This window comes from Cinclus cinclus, chromosome 5 (genome assembly GCF_963662255.1).
Source record: "Cinclus cinclus chromosome 5, bCinCin1.1, whole genome shotgun sequence".
In the NCBI taxonomy this organism is placed as follows: domain Eukaryota; kingdom Metazoa; phylum Chordata; class Aves; order Passeriformes; family Cinclidae; genus Cinclus; species Cinclus cinclus.
Genome location: NC_085050.1, coordinates 25,163,244 through 25,177,981, shown reverse-complemented (window position 1 = coordinate 25,177,981; position 14,738 = coordinate 25,163,244). Strand labels below are relative to the sequence as shown.

General features: G+C 39.2%; 1 protein-coding gene across 2 annotated transcripts in view; it reads left to right on the top strand.

The window, feature by feature from the left end:
• The window catches only part of GABRA4 (gamma-aminobutyric acid type A receptor subunit alpha4), a 36,362-nt gene extending 26,311 nt beyond the window's left edge, over nt 1-10,051 (top strand). For both annotated transcript variants that reach the window (XM_062493494.1, XM_062493493.1), the window contains exon 9: nt 9,497-10,051. In XM_062493494.1, the coding sequence (XP_062349478.1) occupies nt 9,497-10,051 (555 nt within the window). The remainder of the gene's footprint in view (nt 1-9,496) is intronic.
• Nucleotides 10,052-14,738: the final 4,687 nt, after the last annotated feature.

Below are 14,738 nucleotides of genomic sequence, written 5' to 3'. Positions count from 1 at the left end.
TGTGCACACCGGTGTTTAAGAATCATATATATGCATACGTATATTTAAATACATATGCATACATATATATGTGTGTGTATATATATACACACATGCTTGCATGTGTAAGGCTTTTAGGCAGCACACAGGTGGATGGGTTTATTTGGCGTAAATTTGGCATCCATTTATTTAAAATAGGCTTTTGTAATTTATGTTTATTTAATAACCTTGCATTCATTTTTCTCCTACTTTGTGCACTTTTATGACTGTCTAGTGGTAAAACATAGAATCGAGTGCTCTTCTTGCCTCTTTCCCCCTCCCATCACATGATTCAGATTACAAAATGAGCAGAGTGGATTGTGGACTGGCTCTTATAACTTATCTCCCCTTTGTTTTTTTCTTTCCAAATGATTTGCACTGCTCTCTGCACTGCTAGAGCTATGGACTGGAATTCATTGTATTTCGTGACAGGTGGAGCTTTTACTTGATTATATTCCAGGGCTCTATAAGGCAACCCAAAATCTCTAGTATTATTCCAGTAAAATTCTGATTGACTGGCTCTGCAACACAGTAATAAAACAGGATAGATTTCTCCTCCAAGTTTTGCTTTTGCTCGCAGCAGGTCAATATGGTGACTCAGTGGGATTTGGGACAAGCAGCATTATTTACACTGATGACAACATGCTGTTTCCCTGATAAATGTCAAATAGTGTGAATTTGGCAGGCTATACTATGTCCTCCCAGAAGAACAGACTGTTTTCCTAGGAAGGATTGATAAGGATAAAAACCACTATGGTAGATTTTAATAGTAAAATATTACGAAATTACCATACAAACAATTTTGTTGTTGTAGCTAAACAGTAAGTGATGTCAGATTTTGGTTGCTCTAAGCCTTCCAATTTTTGCATAAATTTTTGCTTGGATTAATTGAGTTCTTCCAGTTTGGGAAGCCCATGCTCTCATAAAATACATTACTGACTCTCCTATATATTAATTTACCTGTGTGTCATTGAAGTTTTAGTAGAGCTGTCATGAAAGACTAATACTATTCCAAGGATGCTAATTGTATCCTTGGAAAATTAACAGAAAAGCATAAAAATGTTTATTGACCATTCATTTTTTATTTCATTCTACTAATACCTCATTGTTACATGCCTGATTATTCTAATAAACAATTAAAATTCTTTGAAATTTTAAAACTGCATTGATTGCGGTGCCCTTTTCAGGATTTTTTTTTTCTGACTGGTTGGTTTTGTGTTTGGGTTTTATTCTTTACTTGGGAAGATGATGTCTGCAAAATGGTGATTAGACATCTGAAAGGCTTGATTATTAAATTTCCCTGGGTAGGCATTTACAGAACTGACTTGCTGCTTCTTAAGTGTTTGCCATGCATCTTAGGTGGATTCTTACCCTGTTTCAACTCAGTGGCCAGCATGCCTACTAGATATAGCCTCCCACAAATCCCACATGGGAGTCTGAGCAGACTAGAGTCCTGCCTTTTCAATGCTGGAGAATTAGATTAGTAGCCAGACTGCTAGGTAGTCCTTGGCACGTGAAGTTCTACTGAAGATGCTCCTGTTATGTTAAATAATTTATATGGGGCCATGGAGAAGGAGAGGAATTGGTTCTGGAGCCAGCTTGTCTGTGCATGCACTGCAATGAGAGGGCAAGATTGAAGTGTGGAGAAAGCAACATCTCTACCAAGGAAGGATGATCACTTGTCCTAGAATATCCAGTGGCCTGGTGGGGAAACACTTGAGATGTGAAAAGCCTGTGTTGATATCTCTGTGACAGTCAGGGCAGATTTGAAAAGTGTCCTCCTATCACCAAACCCATGTTCCCTTCCTGGATGCTGGGTTATGGTAGAGGAGAACAGAGTCTTTTCATGACTGACTTTTTACAGTGTGACTTAGCTGTCTCACCTCAGGAAAGAGCTCAGAGCTGGAAGTGCTGGATACAGTTGGGTGGCTCCTTCTGCAAAGGCGTGTAATTTAGGCTGTGATGCTACCCGGGGCATTTCTCTCCAGCTTTGGCAGCTGCTTGCTGGATGTCAGTGTTAGCTCTCCCACTAGAACTGATACCAGATGGTGGTGTTGTGACTTGTAAATTCTGCTGTGCATTTATCCCTGGGAAAAGAGAAGCTACTGCTTTAAGTATGATACTACCTCAGTCCCAGAGAGACATACCATTTTAGTGATATCCTGCAAAGGTCTGTTGTGAACTAGAAAATGTATTGACCTGCAGCAGTGAGCTCTCCACTTGAGTAAACAAACAGTGCAAAAGCTGCCCTGGGGTCTTGCACAGTGATGCTGTGAAGCTTTGTCACAGGGCGAGCCTGATGCAGGTCTTCAGAAGTGTCTGTATATCCAGCCCCACAGCTGCTGAGCTATTTTCCAAGGAGTTGTGAGGAAGATTACATTTGAGTGATACTGCCAATACATGGTTCTGGTTTTAATGTGCACCTGTTTTTCAAGAGTTGATGATGGCTGTGCTTCCTAGTTATCATAGGTCCTACGAAGGGGATTTTCCATGCTGAGCACTACTGATACTCTGTTAGCTCAGGCAGTAGGAGCTGCTTATTTTAGATCCACATCTCAAAAGGGTGTGTCCATCATAAAACCTGTGAAGCAATTTAAAATGACAGAGACTGATTTAAAGCTGCTATGTAGAGCACTAACAGGCTATGGAAAGATGCTCCTGACCTGCGTGAAACAGCTGACTGTACAATGCTGTACCAACGCAAGAGTTTCTCACAGCTTGCAGTGTTCTCACTGCTTTTGTTTTTAAATACAGTCCGAAGGATTAACTTCCCCCATGTCCTGGTAATCACTTTTATCATTGCTGCATTCTCCCCAGGACTTGGCTTGTGACTTTAGAATCATGTTCTTGTTTGTTTTACAGATTCTAGGTTGGCCTTATCATAGGAAATATGCAGTGTGGTTGTTACCAGCTCTCTTTGTTCTGTAACAAGATGACTAAGTTTGTCAGTTCAGTACTGCATATTGCTGTGCTGATGATCCCCTTCCCTTGAACCTCAGCTCAGCTGCTGCACGCTACTTCACTTCATGCTAAATTTGCAATCTTGACTTCATTGAAGTGCAAAATTGCCTTGCTTGTCAAAAACTGGTAATACATACAGAACAATTCAGTACTTTATTTTTTTTGGCTCAAGTTGAGGCTTATATAGACTTCAAAATAGTTTGAGAATTTCCACATTATGTGAGCAGCTGTTTAGGGTGTACAAACCATGTTAAATATTGAGGAATTTAGATTGACTCATTTTTGTGCATCATTTTAGGGCTGTAGTAAACAGTAGTATCCATCAAAGTTGAGCTTAAATGGAAAAGCAAAAGATGTGTGAGTTGATGTTTGGCAATAGATTTGTTGTAGGGGTTTCTTTGTTTGTTCTATGCATTCTGTCATAGAAGCTGACCATCAAACTTACTCCACAAATCTGCCACAGTATTTAACAATAAATTGTACAGATTTATCCTGAACTATGCTAACAGCATCTTTCCTTGTATTATTCATGGTTAATTGCATGTGAATCCACTGGACAAGGGAAGGATACAGCATTAATTACCACATTTTACACACTCTTGTAAGGAGGTTGTTTAGATGTCCTGTCTTCATGCCAAATGAAATGGACTTTCTGTTCTAGTACTAGCAAAAGTACATCTTGCATCAGGACATTACACATAGGAAGAATTTGTACTCAATGATTCTTTCCCTAATTTAGTTATTTTAAAGATAAGAAGCATGAGAAATAGCATGTGATACATAAAATTAAAGCAAAATCAGTAAATTCTTCAAAATATTTTTGTATATTGCATGCTATGTGACAAAACTTGTCTGACTGAATTTGAACCTCCTGTCTTATCCTACAGCCTCCTTCCTTCTCAGTGAAGTATGCTTATGCATAGGATGGGAATTTTCTAAACCTGTTTCACTGAACACGTTTCTTCTTTTGTTTCCTTTTTTTTAGCTGTATTTACTAAGTTATATTTTCTATTTAAGTGGTATTTACTTTTGATTCATTTCAATAGAAATTGAGGAGTGGCCATGAAGATCTTCTGAAAAAGACTGTAGTCCACATTTTCCCATATTTGGTCAATTCCTTGGCTTTACTATACTCATGTATCTACCCTGGCACGATCAAAGTTTTGGAGATAAATGTTTGAACTCCCATCAAGGCTGGAATTTAGTTTTCACTGTTGCTGATCTTGGCTGTTAAAGATAAAATAGCCATTAGTGTATCCCAGTCAACCACAGAACTTTAGTGAATAATGATGTCTTACAATTAGGACAATATATGTATTCTCAGAGCTCTTGAGAACTTTGTTTATGCACAGAGAGGAATTGTGTGCTCAAATCACCCAAAATTTTGAAATTCATCCATACTGTTTCTGCCAGTAAAGGTTCAGAGGTTGATTTCTCCTGACAGGATTTATAGCAAGAAAGTTTCCTCTTGAAGGAGGATACATCAGAGCAAAGTTCTTTTAACTTCTGATTTGGTAGTGGTTAGCAAGAAAGTTTCCTCTTGAAGGAGGATACATCAGAGCAAAGTTCTTTAAACTTCTGATTTGGTAGTGGTTACGATCAGAGTTTCTGGTGTGTGTGGAATTGGCTGGACCAATTGGTTGGACGTCTCAGATGGATAGGCTATTTCAAAGGAAAGGTGAGGCCTCAATTTACCTAAGCAGAATTTGTTGTTTTTATAGACAGGCAATCTTTATCAGATCTGTTAAGCCTGGTGCTGCACAGTGTAAGAGACTGTAAATTATGGTAGTTTCCAGCTCCCATTTTACATTCTTGAGGTACGCAGTTTTAAATGTCTCCCCAAAGTCTTACTGAGATGCCTCCAGAAAATCAGAGCCTTTCTAAATCTAGAGTGAGAATGTGAAAAATGTGCACTCAGTATTTAATGTGGAGCCCTGTCTGGACTAGCACGGCAGTCCTGTTGGCTCAGGACAATTGAGTGTTTTCCTTACTTGCCCTCATAAAAGTATCCTTACTTGGATAATCCCTTCCTTTCTTGGCTTGCATTTTCATTTGGCTTCTATTTAGTTTTCATGTTGTATTTCTTGTTTTTGTGCCTGTGATGGGTGGACCCTGGCTGAATATCAGGTGCCCACCAAAGGTGCTCTATCACTTCTCTCTAAACTGCACAGAGTAGAGAAAATATGACAAAAGGCTCATGGGTCAAGATAAGGATAGGGAGAGATCATTCACCAATTACCATCACAGGCAAAACAGAATCAACTTGGGGAAAATTAGTTTAATTTATTGCTAGTCAAAGCAGAGTAGGGTAATGAGAAAATAAAAGCTAAACCTTAAAGCATCTTCCCTGCAGCCTTCTTCCTGTGCTTAATTTTACTTCTGAATTAATCTCTTGCCCTACAGTGGTTCAGGGGGATGGGAAATGGTAGTTAGTCAGTTCATTGCAAGTTATCTCTGTGACTCCTCCCTCCTCAGGGGAAAGAATTTTCAGACTCTTGTCTTGCTCCGGTGTGAGGTCCCTCCTGGGTGAGGCAATCCTCCATGAACTCATCCAATGTGAGTCCTTCCCAGGCTCTGCAGCTTGTCATGAGCTGCTCCAGTGTGGGTCCCTTCCATGGAGTGCAGTCCTTCAAAAACAGGCTACTCCACACTCCTCTGGCGTGAGGACCTCCATGGGCTGCAGGTGTATGTTTGTCACACACAGGGGAAGTTTCTGGCAGCTTCTTGCAGAAGCTGCCCCTGTGGCCCCTCTGCCATGCAAACCTTGCCCTGCAAACCTAATCAGTACTTCCAAACTAAAAGGCAGTAGTTCTGTGTTTCTTGCTGTTGTTTTAAAAAAGATAAAGTGAAATAATTTTGGGAGGTAGCAAGTGCTTTGCATACGTTTATAATTTTGTCAGTCAGATTGTCATTTTTCCATTATCCTTTTACTAGGGATATATGCCATAACTGAAATGACTGTGGAATGTTTTCCTAATGCAAACTGAGTGTATTTTACTATGTTTTACAGCAGAATTTGTTTCATTAAGGCTTGCCACAGAATCAGGCTTGTTCAATATTTTTATTAGTGACCTTGTTACTAATAATCAGATGATGTAGAGTTGTGAGATAGCTTCTGTGTGGAAGAGAAATAGACTAATGTAAGAAGGAATGAGTTATCTTTGTTGAATAGAGAAATATATAAGGGCCCTATGTATAAAACCAGTAATAAGAATTTTTGCTAGAAACCTTTTAACTGGACAACTCAGCAAGGAGGGATACCTGAGTGATTTGAATGAGGAGAATGAGCTTTTTTCATTATATTAATCTTGAGTAAAACAAGTGCGAGGAAAGGGTAAATGAGGGGATGTGATGGTCAATGTAGTGGTGAGGCCACCCTGACAAGGAGAGTGCATTCTGCTCAGCTTTGATGAGGCATGGATCTGGGTGCTCCATGGAGTGTGCTTGTTCCAGCATCCTTCAAGAACAAGATTCTGCTCAAGAACACAAATCCAAACTATTACAATGACATTGTGCAAGAAAAATGGGGTTTCTGTGATACATTGCCTGAAGAGCGTTAGAAATGCCATTTCTATTTTCCATGCTCTGAGCGATTGGAAGGTGATTTCCAGAGAATTAACAAAAAATGTACCCATATTTTTGGTGCTTGTTATGCTGTGTTATTTTTTGATCTTACAATATTATGTATTTGGGCTTTATGTGTGCATCTATGTATGTTATGAGAAAATTGTGTTTCTCTATAAACTTAAGGTTTCTGAAGTATTGGAAATTTCCTGTGTCAGCAGCAAGAAAGCAAATGCCCAGCAGGCTTTTACTCACATACACATTTTGACTGTTTGAAATAATATAGATAATTTTTGTCTAGAACAGAGACTTTAATGAAAAATAAGTAGTGAATCCAATAGCAACAGGTCGGACTTGGTCATTTAGATGACAATTGAAGTGGGGGGGAAGATGAGGTATTTTGGAAATATATTGATGGAAACAAGTTCCTACAAGAGAAATGTAGATGACTGGAATGTGAGGAGCCTGAGTGTTACCTGTCTGTCTTACCTGTGTCTGTAGTTGATGGTGCACAAAAGGGAAGTATACTGAGATGGTCATTGAAAACAGGTGACAGTACAAGTGAGTAAGAACATAAAATGGTACCTCTGTAAATTAATTGCACCTAATTTATTGTTTTGCTCTTTGGACTATTCTCTATGGTTGCATGTGGAGTGACTGAAGGTTTGCTAATTCTGTTCTCCAGCAGCAGCACTTCTAAGCTACTTGTCTAATGTAGGCAGAGAACAGGAAGGAACCGAGACATGTCTTGGTTCCAGTGCAGATTTTCTTTGCAATTCCTGTCCCAGCCCGTGGATTTTAGCTTCCCAGGCATTGCTTGAGAGGTTTACAGTAGGTGACACATACTTGAGCAAAGCCAGGTTGTCCAAGGATCTGCATATAGAAGATAAAACTCACCTCTTCCTATTGACTAGTGCCAGCTTGTCCATGGCACAGAGATGTTGTTTTGGGCAGTGAACATTAATGACAATGCTGCTTAGCTTTGCAAACCTTCAAGTGACATGCACTCCATCAGGTATTACCAAGTCTCTTGTAAATGTACCCCTGCCCTTATTGTACTTTATTATTTAAATTTAGCAGCCTTGAAAAGTCCTGAAAATGGCTTTACTATTCCTGGGTCATTGACAACCCTACTATGAAAGTATCCAGTTTGCTCACCTGTGTGCTTCTGCACTTCCCAAAGAGTGACTCAGGCTTCTCTATCAAACAGTAAAATTAGTGTTTGTTTCATGAAATACTAGTTTCTTCTGGTGTTTCTTCCAGTCCTCTGCTTCTTTGGATTGCAGATGGAGAATAATAAATAAAAGGGATTGACATGCTTCTATGCAGGAAGGAAAACTGAAATTTAAGAGGGATTCGATATATCAACTCTGAGCAGGCAAATACATCAGCCATGAACGAGCATAAAGCTGTGACAGATAAATTCAGGCCAACAGTATTTCCAGTGAGAGATTTGTACTGCATTTAACAGGATTAGGGGCCAGTATTCTGGTGTTGATGGGAGTACTATCAAGTGATTTTATTTTTTTTTAATTTTTTTTTTTAGATTTCATTTCAGCTTCAATTTATGTTTCCTTGAGCAGAACAGTGAAGCACAACTGGTGTAGCAGACAGACACAGTGCCTCTCTTGTCACTACTCAAGGTACTACTAGTACCTTGAATAACACCTAACCTGCCCTCTGTCACTTGGCTGGAGAGAACTGCTGTTTGACGAAGGAGGAAAGACATCACAGCCTGTTCTCCCTCCCTTTGATTTGTGCTGTGACCTTTGGCAGGGTTCTCTGGGAAGGCTGGAGGGAAGGGGAGCCACAGGCACAGTTGGCATGGTGCAGGGCAATGCTTGGGAGTGGTATCATCAGAGATGTGTAAAACATAGGATTTTTTATATATATATAAATGTTGTGTCATCCTGTCTGTATTTCCATTTGTGTACCCTATCTGTCCTCAAGTATTTTTCTTCTGGAAAGCAGTTAGTTTCTTAATTAGAAAAAAATATAATATTCTATTATGCTAGAATATTCACATTTTATATCTAAGGTCTTATTTTTTGCATCACATTTAGGTGCAGGGCTGAAGGTCAGAAATCTTTAGATACATTTCAGGAAGGAAGTTCAGGACTTGTTAGTCTTCCTCTTAAGTGCTGAGAAGAAAGGCAAAGGCCAAGTCCCAGCCCCAAAGGTCAGAAGAGTAGTAAACTCTGATGGATTTCCTATTCCTGTACTTCCTTATCTGTGTTTCAGTTTCTCATGCAGCCTAATAAGTACTATTTGGTTGAAGAATATCTTTCAGAAAGACATCCAGACTTGCCTGAAGACACCAAATGATGGATAATTCATCACTTCTCTTAATGAATGGAGAGGAGTAGTTGATGAAAGACTAATTTATTCCCTGGTTCAGTTATGCCTGGTGAATTTATAGCTTTTGGTCGATGTGAAAAAGCACTGGCTTTTATTCTGAAAGACCAGCAGTGTGGTAACTTGGTTTGCTGAATACTTGCATTTTAACAGCCTTTTCTGTAGAGGACTAGAGTTCCATGGTAGTGGTTTTTTTCTGGAGATACAAAGCATAAACAGACCTTCATGGCTGGTAAGTTGCATCTAGAATGTTTTTATACCATCAGAGAAATAGGTAGACATTAGAGAATCTTGTTTTGAGCTTGAGCCTGGAAAAAGCTGTGACTCTGACCTGAGAATCCTTAGTTTCATGGTATTCAATTTGTATAGGTACTGCATTACATAGAGTGTGGTGCATTTAGATGTCTTCACTCTCGTGTTCCAGCCACTGGAAAGGAACTCATGTTTGTCAGTTTATATGCTATTAAATCTATTTTCTTGAGTTTTTGCTATCTTTGTTCTCCAGGATAAAGCTACTGGTTATATTAGTGAGTATTACTCAGACACTGCTTGATTATAGTTTCCATTGTTTTTGTTTGAGTATTTTAAGATTGACAAGTATTTTTTTGTACCTTTGCAGAGCACAGATGCCAATTCTAATGTGAGGAAAAGAACGAATGCCACGGTACAGTCTGAAGCTGATGGTGGGAACCGAATTGACACAAGGCACAGCTCCATCCAGCCTTCCTCTGTAGCTCAGGGGTCTTCTGACATTACACCCCACTCCCTTTCTGCATCGAGTCCCAACCCTTTCACACGAATCAACGCATCGGAGACGTTATCTTCTGCAAGAGCTACCCCTCCAGCTCCTCCCTCTACCCCAATTTTAACTGGATTTGTATCCCAGCATGCCACAGCTGGATCCCCTTCCATTCAGCACTTGCTTGGATCTAGACTGGAGCAGATTCAGACCACCACACCTAATACATTAGGAGCATCTGCAAAGCCATCTGTTGTCACACCACCTCCTCCCCCTGCCTCCCACTCTGGCACGAGTAAGATAGACAAATATGCACGCATTTTATTTCCCGTTACCTTCGGAGCATTTAACATGGTCTACTGGGTGGTGTATCTATCCAAGGATACCATGGAAAAATCAGAAAGTTTAATGTAGTTTTGCTGCTATGTAGTAGTTCCTAAATTATACTCACATTTGATGCAGAGTTTCTTCTTTTGAAACTATTTAAAAAGGTCAGTAATTCTTATTTATAAAAGCTGTGTGCTACTCTCCCATTCTAAAGGCTGGAGTTACTGGGGATAATTACAGATAATTACTCTTAACAGAGTAATGGGTAACAGTAATGGGTCTTCCTCCCTTCAGCCAGCAGTGAACCAACACTTGCTTGAGACAAACTATTCTAGCTGCACAGAATTTGCATTTGGGAGGAACATGCATCTGAAAAAGATCAGAGGCAGAGGTGCACAGCTGTGTAGTGGAACATATCTGACTGCTAGGAATATGCATGTTGGCAATTACAAACAAGGCACCCAGCACTGCTGTCTGGACACAGCGCTGCATTCTCTGAGTGTGAGGTCTATGTCCTGAATATTTTGACAGAGCTTGCTAGAAAAGGACTTTCCCTGCTAGACTAAAATTGACAGAATGGGGGGAAGAAAATCCATAATGGCAAAAGGGAAGAGAGCCCAGCCTGGGAGAGTGCAACTCCAGGAAAGTTATGCAAAGGAGTTGTAGAGCTCCGTATATTTTTACTAAGCATTATTTTGCATTGTAACCTGGGAAATTCTCACAACAAACTAAGAATGAATGAACCTTGGAAAATCTGAAATCTGATGTAATTCTCAAAATTGGATTTTATTGTTTGGTAAGGTGATCTTAAGTGGGCGGTTCTTCTTTGACCTTGCTGACCAGCTTGAGTGGATTTATTCCTAAATTGCATCAATTGTAGTAGATGAGGACCAGACCACAATGTTCAACTTCTTATTTGATTTCTTTGCTTTTTCTTTGGATGCTTTGGGGTTTTGGTTTGTCTTTGGGTTTTTTCCCCATACTTTTCAGTTACATTCCTCATTTCCTTTAAACATATTCCATTGCCTGCCCCTCCCCCCCCCATAATGTTTGTGTCAAGTTAAATATTCAACACATTTTTAAAAGTAGCTTAAAAATTAAGCAAAAATGCACTCTATTTTGCATAGATGAGCGTGGCATGTCACTGAGTGAATGAAAGATACCCTTTTTGAGAAGGACTGCTGTGATATAAATAAGAAAGTAAACTTTCTAGGTGGATCCCAGGCTAAAAAAAGTTAATTTACAATTCATTTGTTAGTTTTAAACTGTGGCATAGATAGGCACCTATCTTACCAAATTGCAGTATGCAAGCAAGCAACATTATTAAAGAATTGAATAGTTAAACCTGATAGAAATCCTGATCATAAATATTATTTTCACCAGAACAGGTAGAAAACATATTGCCAGTAGGTACAAGAAATGTTTGCACAGATCTGTCTGCCTTGGCAAATGGTCAGTGTTTCTGTGCAGGTGACAAGTGAAAATCAAAGGCCAACTTCTCAGCTATGATCTGGCTGTGCCTTTAAAGGTCTGCACTAATCCTTAGCTTCAGCTGATGGAATAGCATGTTGGTAGCCTATTGTCAAAGTCCTATGCTGCAGGGCAGATCAGGTGAGTGCTGAGTGGTTCTGTGCCCAGATAATGCTCAGGGGACTTATGGAGACCAGAAGCTGCTGGCAACAAAAGGCATTCATCAGACTGCCTGCACACTATGCTGGGATAAGAGTCAGGGTAAAAAGACCCCAAAATGGTGAAACTATGACCATGCCTCTGTCTCACCAAGCCTTTTAGGCAGCTCATGGCTGAGATTCTGACCTTTATTTTATGAGACCTGGGAGATACCTGGCAAGAGATACTATGGTGTGTAGTATGGATCCCAGATGGCTCTTTCATGTGTAACAATGAACTGTAGATGATAGATTGCAGTGGGAATGTCTTACGTAACTTTATTATAATGGAGTGATATAAACAGTTGCCTTAGTCTTTCTTTTACTTTAAAGATGCTCTCAAAAGGCCAGGTATGGTTCTTTGCCTTTTCATCTTTTAAATCAAGAAGATGCCTGAGATTACAGCACTCCTTAGAAAAACATAATGTGCATATCACATGGAAATGTGAACTGGAAATGGAGCACCCGTGCAAGATGTCTAACTGCAGGAGTTTGTGTCTTTGGATGTACTGCTAGTTGCTGTAGCCGTTTCCTCTCTAATTAGGTCACACTGTTACAAACTGTTAGAATAGGAGATAGTGAGAGAATTATTTATTTGGTTAAGTCAGAATAAACAAAGCTAAACCTCTGGCAATTATTGATTATAATTGCACAAATGATAAAATACTTTAGCATGAAGAACGGTGACCTGCTGTGCGGAGAACCCAGTATTTGTACCAGAAGTTACTGACATTACTCTTTGCTTTTCTCTGTGATGAAAACCAAGGATTTTTTCTCACAGGCAGAGCTATAAACAATTCATTAGAAACAGTTGTTTCTTCCTTCCACCCATCCCTGTATACTGATTTTATAATCAGCTTTTCCTAGCATTGTTCAATGGGATCAGCAGTAGTTCAGCCTAAGATTGACCTAAATGTGCTGCTTGAATTCACTGGTAGTTTCTGTTTAATTTTAGAGACTTATAAGGAGGAAAAAGGATTGCAAAAATCATAAATCCCAAATATTTATTTCTATGCTTCCATTTTGGGAGACATTTTTAATGATACCACAGAAAAAGTTACCTGTTTTACATCTGCCAGTGTATTTCTGAAGTACCTTCTAACACTTCCATACTTAAATTCAAAATGGAGTACATTAAAAGAAAATCATTATGAGTCTAAGGCTAATTTATTGAACAGTACTACATTTTTATGTTGCAGCATATAAAGAAATTGCCATAATTAGCTTTCCAAAGTACATCTGGACAATGTAAATAGGAGTTTATGGTTAACAGTTGTTCTTCATTATTTTTAATCTCCCTGGATGATCAGAAACAGTGAAACAACAAAGAGCCTGCAATATACTCAGTGACACCATAACTTAAAAGCACAAAAGGAGGAATATGCTAAATATAGCAGCCAAAATGTTCAAAACTGCTAACTCAAATCCTAAGGGAGAATGCTGCAGGTGTCATTTCCGTGACCAACTAGCTAATTAGAGATGAGCTTCAGTGAGATGAACTCTATAGGAGCTATATTTTTAGGTTTTTTGTTAATTTTTTTTATTGGATTTGTCGAAAAATCTATTTTTTTTATAGTGTCAGAGTGGTTTAAAACTAATCAAACACTTTGGGTAAGTTCACATCTATCAACAGGAAAGGAAACTGGATAAAAAGGTAAAAAAATCTTGACAAGGAAACAGTTCTCCACTGACATTTCCTCGGAGACATTGTTACCAGCACCAAAACTCCCACAGATTGTAGTGATGCAGCCCTGACCACTAAGGCAGTCATTTGAGAAAAACAGTTAAAAGTTTGGTACAGGAAGATTGCCTTCACAGGAACTGAAGTGTGGTTTGTAGTCGATTGTGAGCCCACTTTTTACAGATTTCACTGCAATTGTGAAAATAATGAAGATGACAAAGGTGGCAAACATAGATCCCCAGCCCTTCAAGGTGACCTGAACTCTTGGAGCTCACCAGTTCTTCCAGCTCACTGGAATTCTGGAATTCCAGTACTGGTATCTGTTTTTTCTTCTGTTAAAATGGACTTGTCTCCATTAAATGGATGCAGGTAGTGCATTTCTTCTCCCATGTGTATTTGAAGGGGAAAAAAGTAGACTTTTTATGCTGTTTAGTTATCCACTCAACATTACCTTTTGATTAGGCAAGTAAACTGGATGATAATTGAATGAAAGAGGTAAATAGTTTAATAAGGAATGTGATTAGAATTTTACTGTTAAGAGGAGCGAAGATTTATTGATTACGGCGTGTTCAAGTATAGCCTTTGGCACCTCATCATCTTCATCATTCAGAATGAATGATTACAAAAATTACAAAAAAATGGGGAAACCAAGTAAATGTACTTAATAGGATTTAGCTGGTATTACTACAAAAAATTGAATGAAGTCAGCTTTTTGATATGCCCAGAATTCCATGTTCTCCCACTGTATTGTGTACCTCCTGTATGTCATTCGGCCTCAGTGTACTTTAGTGCTGTAGCTCATTTTCTGTATGACATGTGAGAATGTCAGGGTATGCAATATCTATTTATCCAAAGCTTAACTTCCCATATTCCTTGTGCTGTTAGAAGTATAAGGAAGGCCAGAATGGAAGAAATTACGCACAGGCTTTTTAAGAGACACACACTCACTGGCCATTTGGGACATTTTCCCACAGGTACTACAGATTTCTTAGGAGAACCTTTTTCAGTGTGCTATAGCACACTGTGCATCTGAATCTCAGAAGCTGCCAAGAGGTCTGTTTGGGTAGCAGAGTAGATCATGGACTTTGCACACTTCTTAAAATTTTGCTTGACTTAGATGATTAAGGAGGAAAGAAATTTCGTCCTCGGACTTGCCAATAGACTCGCTAAAAGAGAAAGGGTTTGTGTGGCTAGCACGGTTAGGAATTGCAATACAGACAGCTGACAAAAACATACCCTTGGTTTTATTTAATGCTAGTACTGAATAATAGATTAGAAAAAAAAAAAAAGGCAGCTGTAGTTGTGAGAAGCCTAGGTTTAGTATAATATCTGCTGACAATATCAATCAAGCCAAGGGGGATCAAAGTTGTAGAAGTCTTACAGAGCTGCAGGGCTATACAGCAGGAAGTTTGCAGCAGGTCAGTGC